Here is a 12605-nt window from a genome sequence, read left to right as displayed (position 1 = left end):
CTCAAACTGAGTGGGTTGTTCATTTCTTTCTCTTTTTTTCCAGACAGAAACTGCTGACATTGTTTTATCCACAGATGATCAGTCAGTCTGTCAGTGGGCCAGGATTATACACAATCAAATCCAGAGCTGAGGAGGAGGAGGAAACAAGGTCAATCCTCTGTATGATCCAGCCACCATCTGTGTGCCTGTCCCGGTTATTGGGCTGCTTTGTGCTTTACACCAAATTAATCCAACCTGCGGTCCAACCTGATTCATATAAACACTGAATCTGGACAAGGCCTATAGGGACACATACAATATTTTATAGTCAGTCAAGCAGGTCCGACTGTATACACACATTAATGGCAATGTTTTTAGGCTTCTGTGCGAAGGTGTGGTTAAACATTACAATATGGTAGTTACACAGTAGACAACTTTATCAAATAAGCTTATCAAGGGCTTCTTAACTGTCCTTATCATGAAAAAAGGGAAATGAGTAAAGGCACACCAGAGACTCAAAAATAACATTAAGATTGTTCATTTTTCACTGAGGGGAACTTGAAAAATGAGAATTGAATGTGTTAAATCTAAAATGCAAATGTAGTAGCAGGTAGCAAAGGTCGCCCAATATGAGCCTGTGCCAAAGCAGAGTATGAGCCAACAGGAAAGAGAGAGAGAGAGAGAGAGAGAAAGAAAACCCTCACCATGAAACAAGTGTTATTCATTTATTTCCCTGGTGATAACATTCACAAAGAGTTCATGAGATTAACAGTCTAGTCATTAATGCCAACTCATTGTCTTCCAGTGCGAGCAACAGGGAAAGACTGGAGGGCTGATTTTAATTTTAGACCCAGTAATCTTGTTGTAGCCATGCTCGCTGTATAGCTCTATAACCTGTCCAGACTGAAATATCTCAAAAGCTATTATATTGACTACCATGAAATTTTTCGTGGTCTCCAGAGGATGAATCCTTATGACTTCTGTCATGCACTGATTTTGTCTCAGTGCCACCAGCAGGATGACATTTGTAGTATTAAATGAAAACTTTTGACAGCTATTGGAAGAACTGCCCTGAAATTTGGTTCATTACTTTGGCTTTTGAAATACCTGCTAAACTAATTACATTTCTATCATCCTCTGCATTTGTGTTTAATGCCAATTAGAAAAATTTAGCATGCTAGTGCGCTAACTAAGATGGTGAAAATAGTAAACTTGACACCTACTGAGCATCTTAGCGGTGTTATTTTGAGCATGTTATCATGCTAATGTTAGCATTTAGCTCAGAGCTGTGACTGAGTGCAGACTCACAAAGCTCCTAGTGTGGTGTAAATGCTAGTCTCGTTCTTTTGTAGACACTAAACAGAAGAAAAACACTACATTTTCAATGTTTTATCTATTGTATATTCATATAAACTTACTCTATTTTTTTAATTTGCAATGAGTATTTACATTACTTGACTAAAATTTCACCATAAGAAACATTATCATTTTATCTTTTTGTATCTAATCTTACCTTAGGGTTTGGTCAATAAAACCAAGATCAACTCTCAAAGTGTGACAGTGTGACATCTCATAACAGTATCAGAGACCAGACAAGCAGAGGATGTAATACTGTTCATGACTGACAGGTTGAGACTTTTTAATAACTCTCTGGATGGGAGAGCAGAGATAGAGGAACAGAGACACAGATTGAATGTGAGAGGGCAGAGTAAATCAGCTGAGTGACTGCTGAAAACACATTATTTCCCACCTGCTGGAGAAAATAACCTGTCATTTTTAATACTTAGCAGTGTTGACGTCAGAGTCCAGATTAAAACACATTTTATGACTCTGAATTATGAACTTCGGTACCTTCATGATATAATTAGCTTGAGTGAAAGTAAAGATCCAGGTCTGACTATAGCCCAACACTAATTAGAAGAAAACTGACAAGCCGCTGTCTGCTGTGTGTGTGAAAGAGAGACAAATAGTTTAGTTTAACCCGGGCATGATCGACTTGAATCCATAAAGAATAGCCTTTGTTGAAATTTTTTGTCATCATGAATTATGTGGTGGAAATGTGACCTAGTTTCAATGGGGGGAGAATCCAGCAGAGTGATAACGTTTTATTTACAGCTCTGCATAATAAAAAAGCACTTGGGGCTGCATCAGGCAGGACTCTCACGGTAAAATAAATTCTGAATTCAAACCCACAGTATGACACATGCTCTGTGGCTCATCATTACTAAATAAGAGTCTACAACCATGCTAGTGGTTATGAGGCTGTAGGGACAGTAGTGAGCTAAATGCTAACTTTAGCATGCTAACATTCTCATAATGAGTATGCTAATGTGTTAAGCATGTATAATGTTTACAATGTTCGCCATCTTCGTTTAGCGTGTTAGCATGCTAACATTATCTGATTAGCACTAGACAGGCATCAGCTGAGACTGATCTGAACATTGGTTTTGCAGGTGTTAAATTATAAACCAAATTACTGATATCATGATGGCTCTAGATGAAAACTCAGGGGAACACCACAGTTATTTCAATTCATCCTGAGTACATGAATGTACCAAAGTTAACGTCAATCCATACAATAATTGTCAATTACCATAAATGTCAACCTCATGGTGGCACTAAAGGAAAAGCTAGAGAATCAATAAAATCATCAGGATTCATCTTCTGGGGATCATAAATGTTTGACATTTCAGTCTGGACCAAAGTGGTGGACTAACAGATCAATACTACCATCCATAGAGCTATAAGCATGGCTACAAATATTAAATTCATATTGTATGCAAATGTGTATCAATACTTTACTGAGCCATCTGCTGCACCAAAGTCTTATTTTTAAAACTGAATATTTCAGCAGACGTTTCCAACAGAAGCAGGTGACTAACATAGATTGTTTATCATATTTTTTGTGCGTTTGATTTATTATCAGTGCACAGAAACAAGGCCACAAGATAAAAGTAAATGGCAGCTACACACTGCCCTGCACTGGTGTGGGCCACACAAGTGGCAGCAATGCCAAATAATGATGTTATCATTCAGGAAAACTGGGTCACCACTTGTGTTTTTAGTGCAGTCTTTTGGACATGGTCTCTAATAGCATTATGCATGTAGAAATCCACTGCCAGACTCTGTAATATCTACAAAGGCCCACATTTACCCACATTTAAGAGTTTTAGAGAAAGAGGGAGTCGTGGGAATGTACTGCATTTTGCAAATGTCACAGTACAGCTAATTTAATGATTAAATTAAACCATATTTTTTAGGTTTTAAGAGCAATACTGACCTTTACTGTATCTGTAAAATTCATCTGATTAATGCTTAATCAGTACTTAAAGAGTTAAAATGAAACAGTAAATACAGGCCCTGACGTGGTGCTGCAGCTACAGTCACTGTAAGATAAAAAAGACGACGCTTACTGGATTAAAGGTGAATGATAGTGAAAGTGTTTGGTGGCTCAGGCATGAAACAACAAATCCTGTCCCCTGTTAAGTCTCTATGGATGCTGCGTCAGAGACAGACTTTATGGGAGAGGGACAGTAAAGGCACGCAAGCGTAGAAGAGGAGAATCTGCTTTCGGTCTGTAAATAGCTCCTAATCCTGAGGCTGTAGAGCAGCGTTACAGCTCCTGCTCCAGCTCCTCTTCCCTGTGTAGTGGTATATATGACCCTGCCAATCACAGGGTAAACATAGTCTGCTCTCCTTATAGCACAGGTTAATTGGTGACACCCTATCTGGATTGTACAACGTTAAAACTTAGTATCATCTAACTTTCAGTTGAGTTTTACATTTAGTTTGTTAAAATTTGAAGCTTTAAAACCATAAAGTGACTCAGCAGTTTTTAAGCCACAGCTTAACTCGGCAGATTGGCAATTTTTTTATTCCCCACAGAGTTTTTGATTTATGCACAACATAAGGTCTGTGGTAAACCGAACAGAATTTTACAATTTGTTGTTTGACAAATTATACCTCTTAATTTTAAGGCTTTACTTTACTGCACATTTTAAACAGTCCAATATTGACTCCCAGCATTGAGTGACTCTCATTGGCAGCTATGTCATCATAGCCACTTACAATAACTGTAAGAACCCCAAACACCCAACCCCCATCCTGTGTCTTCAGTAGAGCGAGTAGAGAAGTGTAAAATTCTACTGACATGCTGAAGTTCAGTAAAGTGGTGGAGTTATTCAGGTCCTTTATTTCAGTATAAATAGCAAAAAATTACTTACTAATATCAAAAGTAAAAGTATTCATTGTGCAGAAAAATGGCAACTCGGGGTGTTATATTGTTATATATTATATTACTGTATGTGTTGTCGGTATGTATATTTCAGTGTAGTTGGTGAAGTTGGAGTTAATTATATAGCTTCTGTGTATACTGCTGGCAAATTGCATGCATCATATTTTATGAGGTCATCATTGAGTTTGTGTGTAAAATGTTATTTTTGTGGGTAGCTGTCACACAGATGAAGTGGAGTAAAAGTACTATGTTACTACTCAGTATAAAATGTAATTATTCAAGTAAAGTACAAGTAGCCCAAAAATGTGAACTTAAGTACAGCAGGCTACAGGAGCAAATGTAGCCTATTTCACCACTGGCTGAGAATCATGGACAATGAACACAGTGTGAAATAAAGCTTATGTGAGAAGCTGCAGTTCAAAAAGTAAATCTGGCTAACAGTCTCAAAGTGAAAAAAGTTTCAGTGAATTCTCTACCTAATGCAGAACTCCTAAAAAGGTGAACCCTTAATCCAAATGTAAACTGAAGCTCAGCCCCAGTGGTTTGTATACAATATATGACCCAGTGTGAAGAGAAGATTCTTCCACAACCAACTCTCTTATTTCAAGCAGCTCTTCAGCCATACAATACGCTTCAGAGATTAAAGTTTTATCTTTTATTGACCATAACAATACCCCTGTCTCTGCTGAGATTGCACATTAGGTCCCTCATTGAGTCTCTGTCTAGAGTCAAGTCAAGTCACTTTTATTCATGTACCCCAAAATCATACATCTGCCTCAAAGGGCTTCAAAATCTGTGCAGCATATAACATCCTCTATATTTAGACCCTCAATTCAGCTTAGGAAAAACTCCTTTAAATCCTTCCTTAAAGAGGAAGAAAGGGGAACAAAGTGAAAAAGGAGGGCTCCATCTTCCAGGAGAGAGTGGGCAGACATGCAAAATTGATATTGTGCATGTGCAGAGAACAGGATTAGATTTTCAGTGAGCACACAGGCAGACACTCTGAGGGGACCGACAAGCAGATGGTCGCACAGAGAGTATCGTTCTGAACAAAAAGTATGACATTCATAACATCATGACACCGTACCAAATCATATTGTGAATATTACTTGAGCCTTCAATGCTTCTGTGTCAACCTTTGGTACCTCTTCCTAGCCTTCTTTCCTCCCTGCCTGACCTCCTCGCCTTCACACTAATGATGCCATAGAAGTGGGGGAGAAGGGTTATAAACCACACTGAGTTCTAATCTATATGTTAATGAGGCATAACTTGGAAACAGAAGTAGACCAGGATTGGTTTAATTCAGTGGACTGCAGTCTATGGGAATCTTCCAAATGTGACTGGTTGTTGAGTATGACCACTGAAAAGCAGCAAACAGCACCTTGCAGGTCAGTACAATACATTGTAATTCGTCAACCTCCTACCTCCTACGACTCTGAAAATGATCCATTCATCTAAAGGACGGCGATCTACACTTTGAAAATCCAAGAGTGCTGTGGTGTGTAATACAGACACACACACACTAACTGTGCATCGCAGAGTGTGCTGTGTGTTCTCTCAAGCGTCCACAACATTAATCACATTTGACTTGGCCGCTGAAACATCCATGTACACCCTTCCCCCCCGTTTCCTGAACAACCAAGAACTCTGGCTCTTCTCTTTCTCTCTGTGGAAGCAACATGCAACATATATGTGTTGTGAACACACCCAAAACTGACATGGCCAAGGGTGAAAACACATTCCCCATCTGCACACAGTGTTATCTTTTACTCACTTTTCATGCACCACCGCCCACAGCTTTACACTATAAATTCTCTTTTGTCTATTACATTGATAAGCTTTCCATTTCATGTTATTCTTTTTATCTTTACTTCATTTTTCCTACATCAAATGATTTTCCCTCTCGCACGTGCCGGTCTCTCCTCTCCTGCTCCTTTCAAAGTCAAAGCAACTCAGACCTTCAATCGATACAGCCTAAAATAAACTCTGCTGAGGAAATCTGCCGTCTGCTGCTGCAGAGTTGACTCTAATGCATATGTTGTGGCAGTAACGCTCCTCTCTTAACGCCTAAAACGTACACACACAGAAAAAAACTCTCTGTGCTGAATCCTGTGTGACAAATGACCCATTTTCAGCCAGTTTGTTAGCAAGAGAAATAGGTTTGACATCAGCGAAGCTACTTGTCCTCATATCCGGGGCACAGATGGAGTGCTGACGTCAGCGGGCCATGACACTTTCTTCATCTCTCATCTGCATTTTTGAGCACGCTCACTCCAGCATGCCCACGCACACACGCACACATGCACACACGCACATGTCTCATTGCACAGCATCTGTATCGCAGGCGATGGAAACTGGATGCTGATGGTTTTTCTGTCACATAAAGACTTGTCAGATTCCACTGATGCCCCAATAAGTCTCAGTTATATGAGACACACAGCAGCCAGTGCTGCTTTTCATTTTTCACCAAACTGATCTGCTTGGAGACAGCCACCGCCTCACCACTCGCCCCTTCATCCTCCCTATCTGTCCATGTCTCCTTCTCATTTCCCACTCACCCACTCTCTTTTGTCAAATCTAATTTTCTTCGCTTTACACCTTATCTCCTTTTGTATCACCGGCCCATTTTTTTCCCCCAATTTAACTTCCCACTTTTATGACATTCTGCTTTTCCTTCACTCAGTAATCAGTACCAGCATCCATAAAATATACTAATACTGTCACCTGCAGGACATTTGTCGAACTGCAACAGTGTATTTTGTCCTCTCCATGTCAGTGCTGTGTGTATATCAAAATAAAAGTCCACTCTGGAACTTACACAATAAAGTCTAACCCACCCTGACTATCAGGACCTAGTTATATTTGGTAATTCCGCATATTTATTTAATCATAGATCCTACAATTACAAAGCAGTAACAATCTGAAAATAACCCATTAAGATAAAATAACTTCTAAAACATCAGTACATTATTTGCACTTAGACATTCTTTGACAACCGTATACAGGGTGTCGACAACAGTTTGGGCTGAAATGTGTTTTTGTGTATTGCTCAATGAAACCACTGAAACTAAAGCTAAAAACTTCCCTGACTCTAGCTACTAGGCCACATTTCCAAACTGTTTATTTCTACAAGTGCTGTTTTGTTCAGTTGATTGGGCTCAGCATATAAACCTCTTGTTAACCTCTTCAATGCCACAGATCCGTTGCGCTGCTGTAACATTGCTGGGCTGGACTCAGATTAAAAGATCTCAAGGTTTCCAAATATACCAAATGCTTGAATAGAAGTAATAAGGCTTCCTCTCATTGAAAATATTGCACAAGGCATAAATTTGCGCAGCATAAAATTGACACCTTTCCTTTGAATTTTTTACTAAACAAGCAGACACAAAACATAAACTAAAAATATTATCACTTGTGTGTAAAAAATACTTTCAACCTGTCACTATAAAGCTACATAAGGGGGGCATTTTAATAATATTTAGTAATATTGGGTTTGAGTGGTTGATAAGTTTGTCTTATCAGCTGATGGAGCAAATAAGGCCAGGAGGTGACTTGAGGATGTTTCAGTGTGTCAGTCAAAGAATCACAGTGATTCAGCTTATCAAATTTGATGCCATTTCCTGGCAAATGCATTGGGGAATGATATGATGTGATAATGGAGGTGTGGTCAGACAGTGGTCAGCTGCCTATCTAATGCAATTACCACAAACTCGGTGGTTGTCGCCAAGGCTGCGGTTTATGTAACTGACAACATCAAACAGTTCTCATACCGCTCAGTGATGTTCAATTACACTGAAGAGGGAACCATGCATGGATTGAGCCAGAGAGGAAACAGGAAAAAGAGGGGATAAAAGGACATGGAGGGAAGATAAAGAGGAGGAGGAGGTGGAGGGAAAGGGGGTAAGAGAATGAAACACGAGTGAGTGAGTGAGTGAGTGAAAGAACAAGACAAGGGGAAGGTTTCTATTTATAACTGATTGTTTCTGTTACTCTGTCAGCTGGGTGGTAGTAATGCCTCAGCTCCTCTGTCAGCTTGGCTGCACTTGAGGGAAATGACCCTTCACTTAATGCTTTGCTCCCACAAACACACACATATACGGGCACTCAGACATGCACACTCAGACACCTGCACGTACACACAACACACCTGTGTAGCATTTGACTTCGGCCTGGTCTTCTCTCTCTACTGTCTATCTCTTCTCTTTCATTCTCTACATATCCCTGATTAAAACTTCTGCAAAGTCATTCTGCATTATTTTGATGAAACCTGAAGGAAATCGCTCCAAGTTTCCATATAAGGGCCCAAACTGAACCGGCTCCTCTTTGGGGCTGAATGCTTGCTGGGTGAGCTGTCCCAGTGGAGGGCTTAGACTAAAACAGGATGGGCTGAGAAAGACCCCCGCCCTCAAACATACACACAGTGACAGAAAACACACACACACACACACACACACATATGCAGACTTAGAAATCCAAACAATTTACAGACACGCATGCAAACATATGCACCTCATATATCTCTTTTGAACATGGTCGCATGCACACTTTCCGAGTCATGCAGACTCTGTTTTGTCTTACCCATTTGTAGCCCCTCACAGTCAGACATGGCCGCAGAGTGAGGAGGATCAGGACAGTGTCTTCTCTTGTTGGCCGAGTCTCTGCAGTCTGTTGCCTCTGTAACTTGGTCAAACTCTCTGTTTTAGCCTCTTAGCTGTTAGCCTCTCCCTCTCTGTTTAGCTTTCTTACTTTACTCTCTATCTCCTTGTCGCACCCCCCCCCCCCTCTCAACAATCTGACCAGTGGCCAGTAGATATGCCAGTCAAACATCACACACTGTACTATTGGATACTAAATTTGTAACGAACGGTTCTCACTTGGGATACTGTTTCCCTTAGATATAGCAGGCGTTTTTTTGGATTTGATTTCATACACTTTCTCACACATATCTCACTGTTAAAATCCAATAAAAGAAAGAACATTAGTTTTTTCAGGCTTTCCCCTCACAAACTCACCGTGAAAGTTTCAGAATCACAGTTATTTTCCAGTAAACTTTTCTCCTTATCCCTTGAGCCGCCTGTAACAGAAAACACAGAAAGTTCCAGTAAACGTTTTATCCCTAGAGAGACAGGTTGGCCAAAACCTGGCACTGCAACCAAGAAGTTCGTTTTTTTTTCCCTTTTTTTTTTTTTTTGGCAGTAGTAGCTTTTGTTTCCTGTGAGGGGCGCTAGTGTCTCATTGAACAGTATAGCTCCCTTATGCTAGGAGAAATTCTTTGTTGTCTCCAGCTCCTCAAGTGTCCTGGTTACCAAGACATATCCAGGGTCAAGTAACTCTGTTCTCAGGACTGTAACTTCTGACAGCTAAACTCAATCTCAGTGTTCTGTTTTATTTCCTATAAATAATTCAGGAGCCATGTTTATGAGCAGTTGCAGAAGAGCTCAGGCAGACAGCCAGGCAAGCAGAGTTACAGAGATTAAGTTCTTTCTTTTGCAGAGAGACGTGAAGTTAAGAGGCAACATAAAGGGAAAAACAGGGAAATCAAAGATCACAGTCAGCTTTGTCTCTCCTTCTAAATCCTTTCACAGCAGAGGAGACAAAGAAAAGTGCTCACCAGGCACTTCATAATGCTGTGCAGGTCACTGGCCCACTTGAGTGCAAAAATGTTCCTCAGAACATACTTTACGCTGTGCAGCTTTGATTAAGCTCACCGCCGACCTTTCCACACACTCATTCCTGCATTACTTTTCAGCTTACTCAGCTGACCCTTTGTCACTTGACTGAGAGGATTATCACGAGGGAAGGGTCCAGCATGTGACTAAGTGGGGTCAGATGGTAGAGTTGTCCAGCCGTGCCAATGTCACAGAGGTTAGGATTTAGTGTTAGGGGACCAGGGTTATCTTGAGATTTGAGAGAGAGCACAAGGGGATGAGATGTAGAGGGGTTTCCTGCTCCATTATCTGTTCTCCAGACCTGTCAGTGCCCCCCCCCCCCCCCCCCCCCCCCCACACACACACACACACACACACACACACAACCCACCCACTCCAAACCTAACACAGCACCCCAGCCTTTACACCCAGGACCAGCTTTGATGTTTGATCTCCAACTCTTATTTGCGGAGGAGCTTGAAGGCCCTTTTGCAAACGTAACCTAAGCCTTCACCCCAAAGAGACCTCTCGACCCTGCTCGCTCTGGTAAACAGAAAGTGGACCATCCACCACTGTGACTGTTTTTACACACTGGTGATCACATGCAATTACTTCAGCTGAGGTAATATACTCCAGAATGGTGCACCAATTATGCTTAATTAGATTGTAAAGTAGCTTAATACGGGTTTTCAGTATTTGCAGTGGTTATAAACATTGCAAAGTTTACATGAACACAAGAAATTGAGGTAGGTATGAGGAGAAGTCAGGCTGAAGTAGGAAATCTATGAACATTTTTTAATGCCCACTGCAATAACCTGGTTACTGTAAAACATCTGCTAATAAGATTTTGCTTCTATCTGATACACTTTTTAGTAATATAAGAATGATATTATGGCACCCATTTGCTAATGTACACAATCTTTGTAAATAAGAATGACATTTGTCAACAGTCATTGTTGACACGTTGATCTTAATTAAGTATAACAGATAAAGCTTTTGTCTTTATGTAAATCCGGGAAAACATTGAGGGCAAGCCCTCGTTTTCAGTGGTTCCCTGTTACAACAAAGAAAGCACAAAAAAATTGGTATATAATATAAATTGGTACTGGAGTGATAAGGCACTGACAGCAGAACAATCAAGAGCAATTAAGAGCCATCAAGTTGTAGTGAAAAGTAATTGAATATTGAACAGTAAAAATCAAATTAGATAAAACAATTATAGTAAAAACAATAGGACATTCTTGTGGACTGGAGGACTAGGTGCATAGACATTGGGAAGTCATTCTGATGATTGATTACTGTGTATGTATAAGAAAGGCATAAAGGAGATTTGTGAGAAATGGATTAATAAATAAAAAGATAGTGATGTTAGGATCCTGTAGATTTTAGAAGATTGACAAAGTGGGAGACTGTATTTATCATAGACCCAAAAGTACAATGATAAACAACATAGAAAAAACAATAGAAATGTTCATAGTCTACAATATAGAAAAACAAAGTTTGTTTGATTCCGTATAATTAATAAATGTGATCTTTGGCTTTTGTTGACATCATACCATATTAGGAATGTCATTTTAGTAGTCCTGAAATCTGTGGTCATGACATCGTGAGAATTCTCAATGCCATCTTCAATATGGGTTATGCCATTATGCTCAAACAACTTCCATATTCTGTAAAACAGGTCGTGTAGCTTCCGGGTCAGGTCCTCAGCATGAACGACGTTGATTATGGCGCTGTTTTACACAGTAAAATACTGAAAGCAACAGAGGCTGCTAACACAGTGTACTAACACATGCAGCCATGCAACACTAACAGACATGCACGTGTGTGTGCGCGCGCGCGAGCGTACACTTACCTCCATACAGTCAGTGTACAAGCAGTATTTTAAACTAACAAGGTGACACACCCATGACGTGAAATTATTAATTAAAAAGTCAACGCTATATTTTAACAGAGTAGTGATTGACTGCAGCATGCTAATGTTGTGAGCAGCACCCAGCGGAAGTTATGAGCTGTTGCTACGTTAGCATAAAACAAGCTAACGTTAGCCTCTGTGAATGTGTGTGTGTGGAGCCTTGCACAACAGATGCCAGCTGTTGCAATTCACAAACAATAACGGTAACATTTCAGGACATGTTGACTACATGTTGTTTATATGAAGTTTACAACTGAAACTCACTCACTTTGAGTTCTGTGTACAGATCCGGATTACTGTCTTTGAGCTGCTTAGATAAGGTTGAGATGTTTCCTCCGGTGGAACCGTTTGTATTCTGGCTTTTGGTCGTCTCTAACTTGTCCCTGATGATCTGCGTCACATACAAAATATCTCCATACACCAGTCACGGTGTTTTTCCCCTGACAAGTCGCCGCTGAGCCGGACCTTTGCTGCACCTGCACTTGTTGCTGTCATTCCACGTGTTGTTATTGTTTTCTGTGCCTGCCTTCTTCCTCTCTTTGAGTTTGAAGATAGACCAGAACAGTTGTAGTGTTATTATACTACTCTCCTTAGTCCTGGAAGAATCTCATATCTAGTACCTACAACATCTACAATACCTTCTGTTCTTATGGTACCGTAGAACAAACAAGTACCGTCACATTTTCAGAACTTTGGCATCAACTTGGTTCAGGTATATCGGTTCTAGTGACATCCCTAAAGGCCTACCATTAAAGATGCAGATGGATATCATCTCTCACACACTTTATATGGATAAGAGTTATTTACCTGCCAACATAACTTGCCCAAA

General features: G+C 40.3%; 1 protein-coding gene across 2 annotated transcripts in view; it reads right to left on the bottom strand.

Annotated features, from left to right (window-relative positions):
* The window catches only part of eml1 (EMAP like 1), a 53075-nt gene extending 43718 nt beyond the window's left edge, over positions 1–9357 (bottom strand). The window contains exons 1-2 of one of the 2 annotated variants that reach the window (XM_056393009.1): positions 9226–9357; positions 8792–8887 (exon numbers count right to left, since the gene is read on the bottom strand). In XM_056393009.1, the coding sequence (XP_056248984.1) occupies positions 8792–8819 (28 nt within the window). In that variant the 5' untranslated portion in view covers positions 8820–8887; positions 9226–9357. The remainder of the gene's footprint in view (positions 1–8791; positions 8888–9225) is intronic. The other variant, XM_056393012.1, reaches the window with a different exon arrangement.
* Positions 9358–12605: the final 3248 nt, after the last annotated feature.

Source organism: Seriola aureovittata, chromosome 13 (assembly GCF_021018895.1).
Source record: "Seriola aureovittata isolate HTS-2021-v1 ecotype China chromosome 13, ASM2101889v1, whole genome shotgun sequence".
In the NCBI taxonomy this organism is placed as follows: Eukaryota; Metazoa; Chordata; class Actinopteri; order Carangiformes; family Carangidae; genus Seriola; species Seriola aureovittata.
This window is presented reverse-complemented; position numbering and strand designations above follow the sequence as displayed.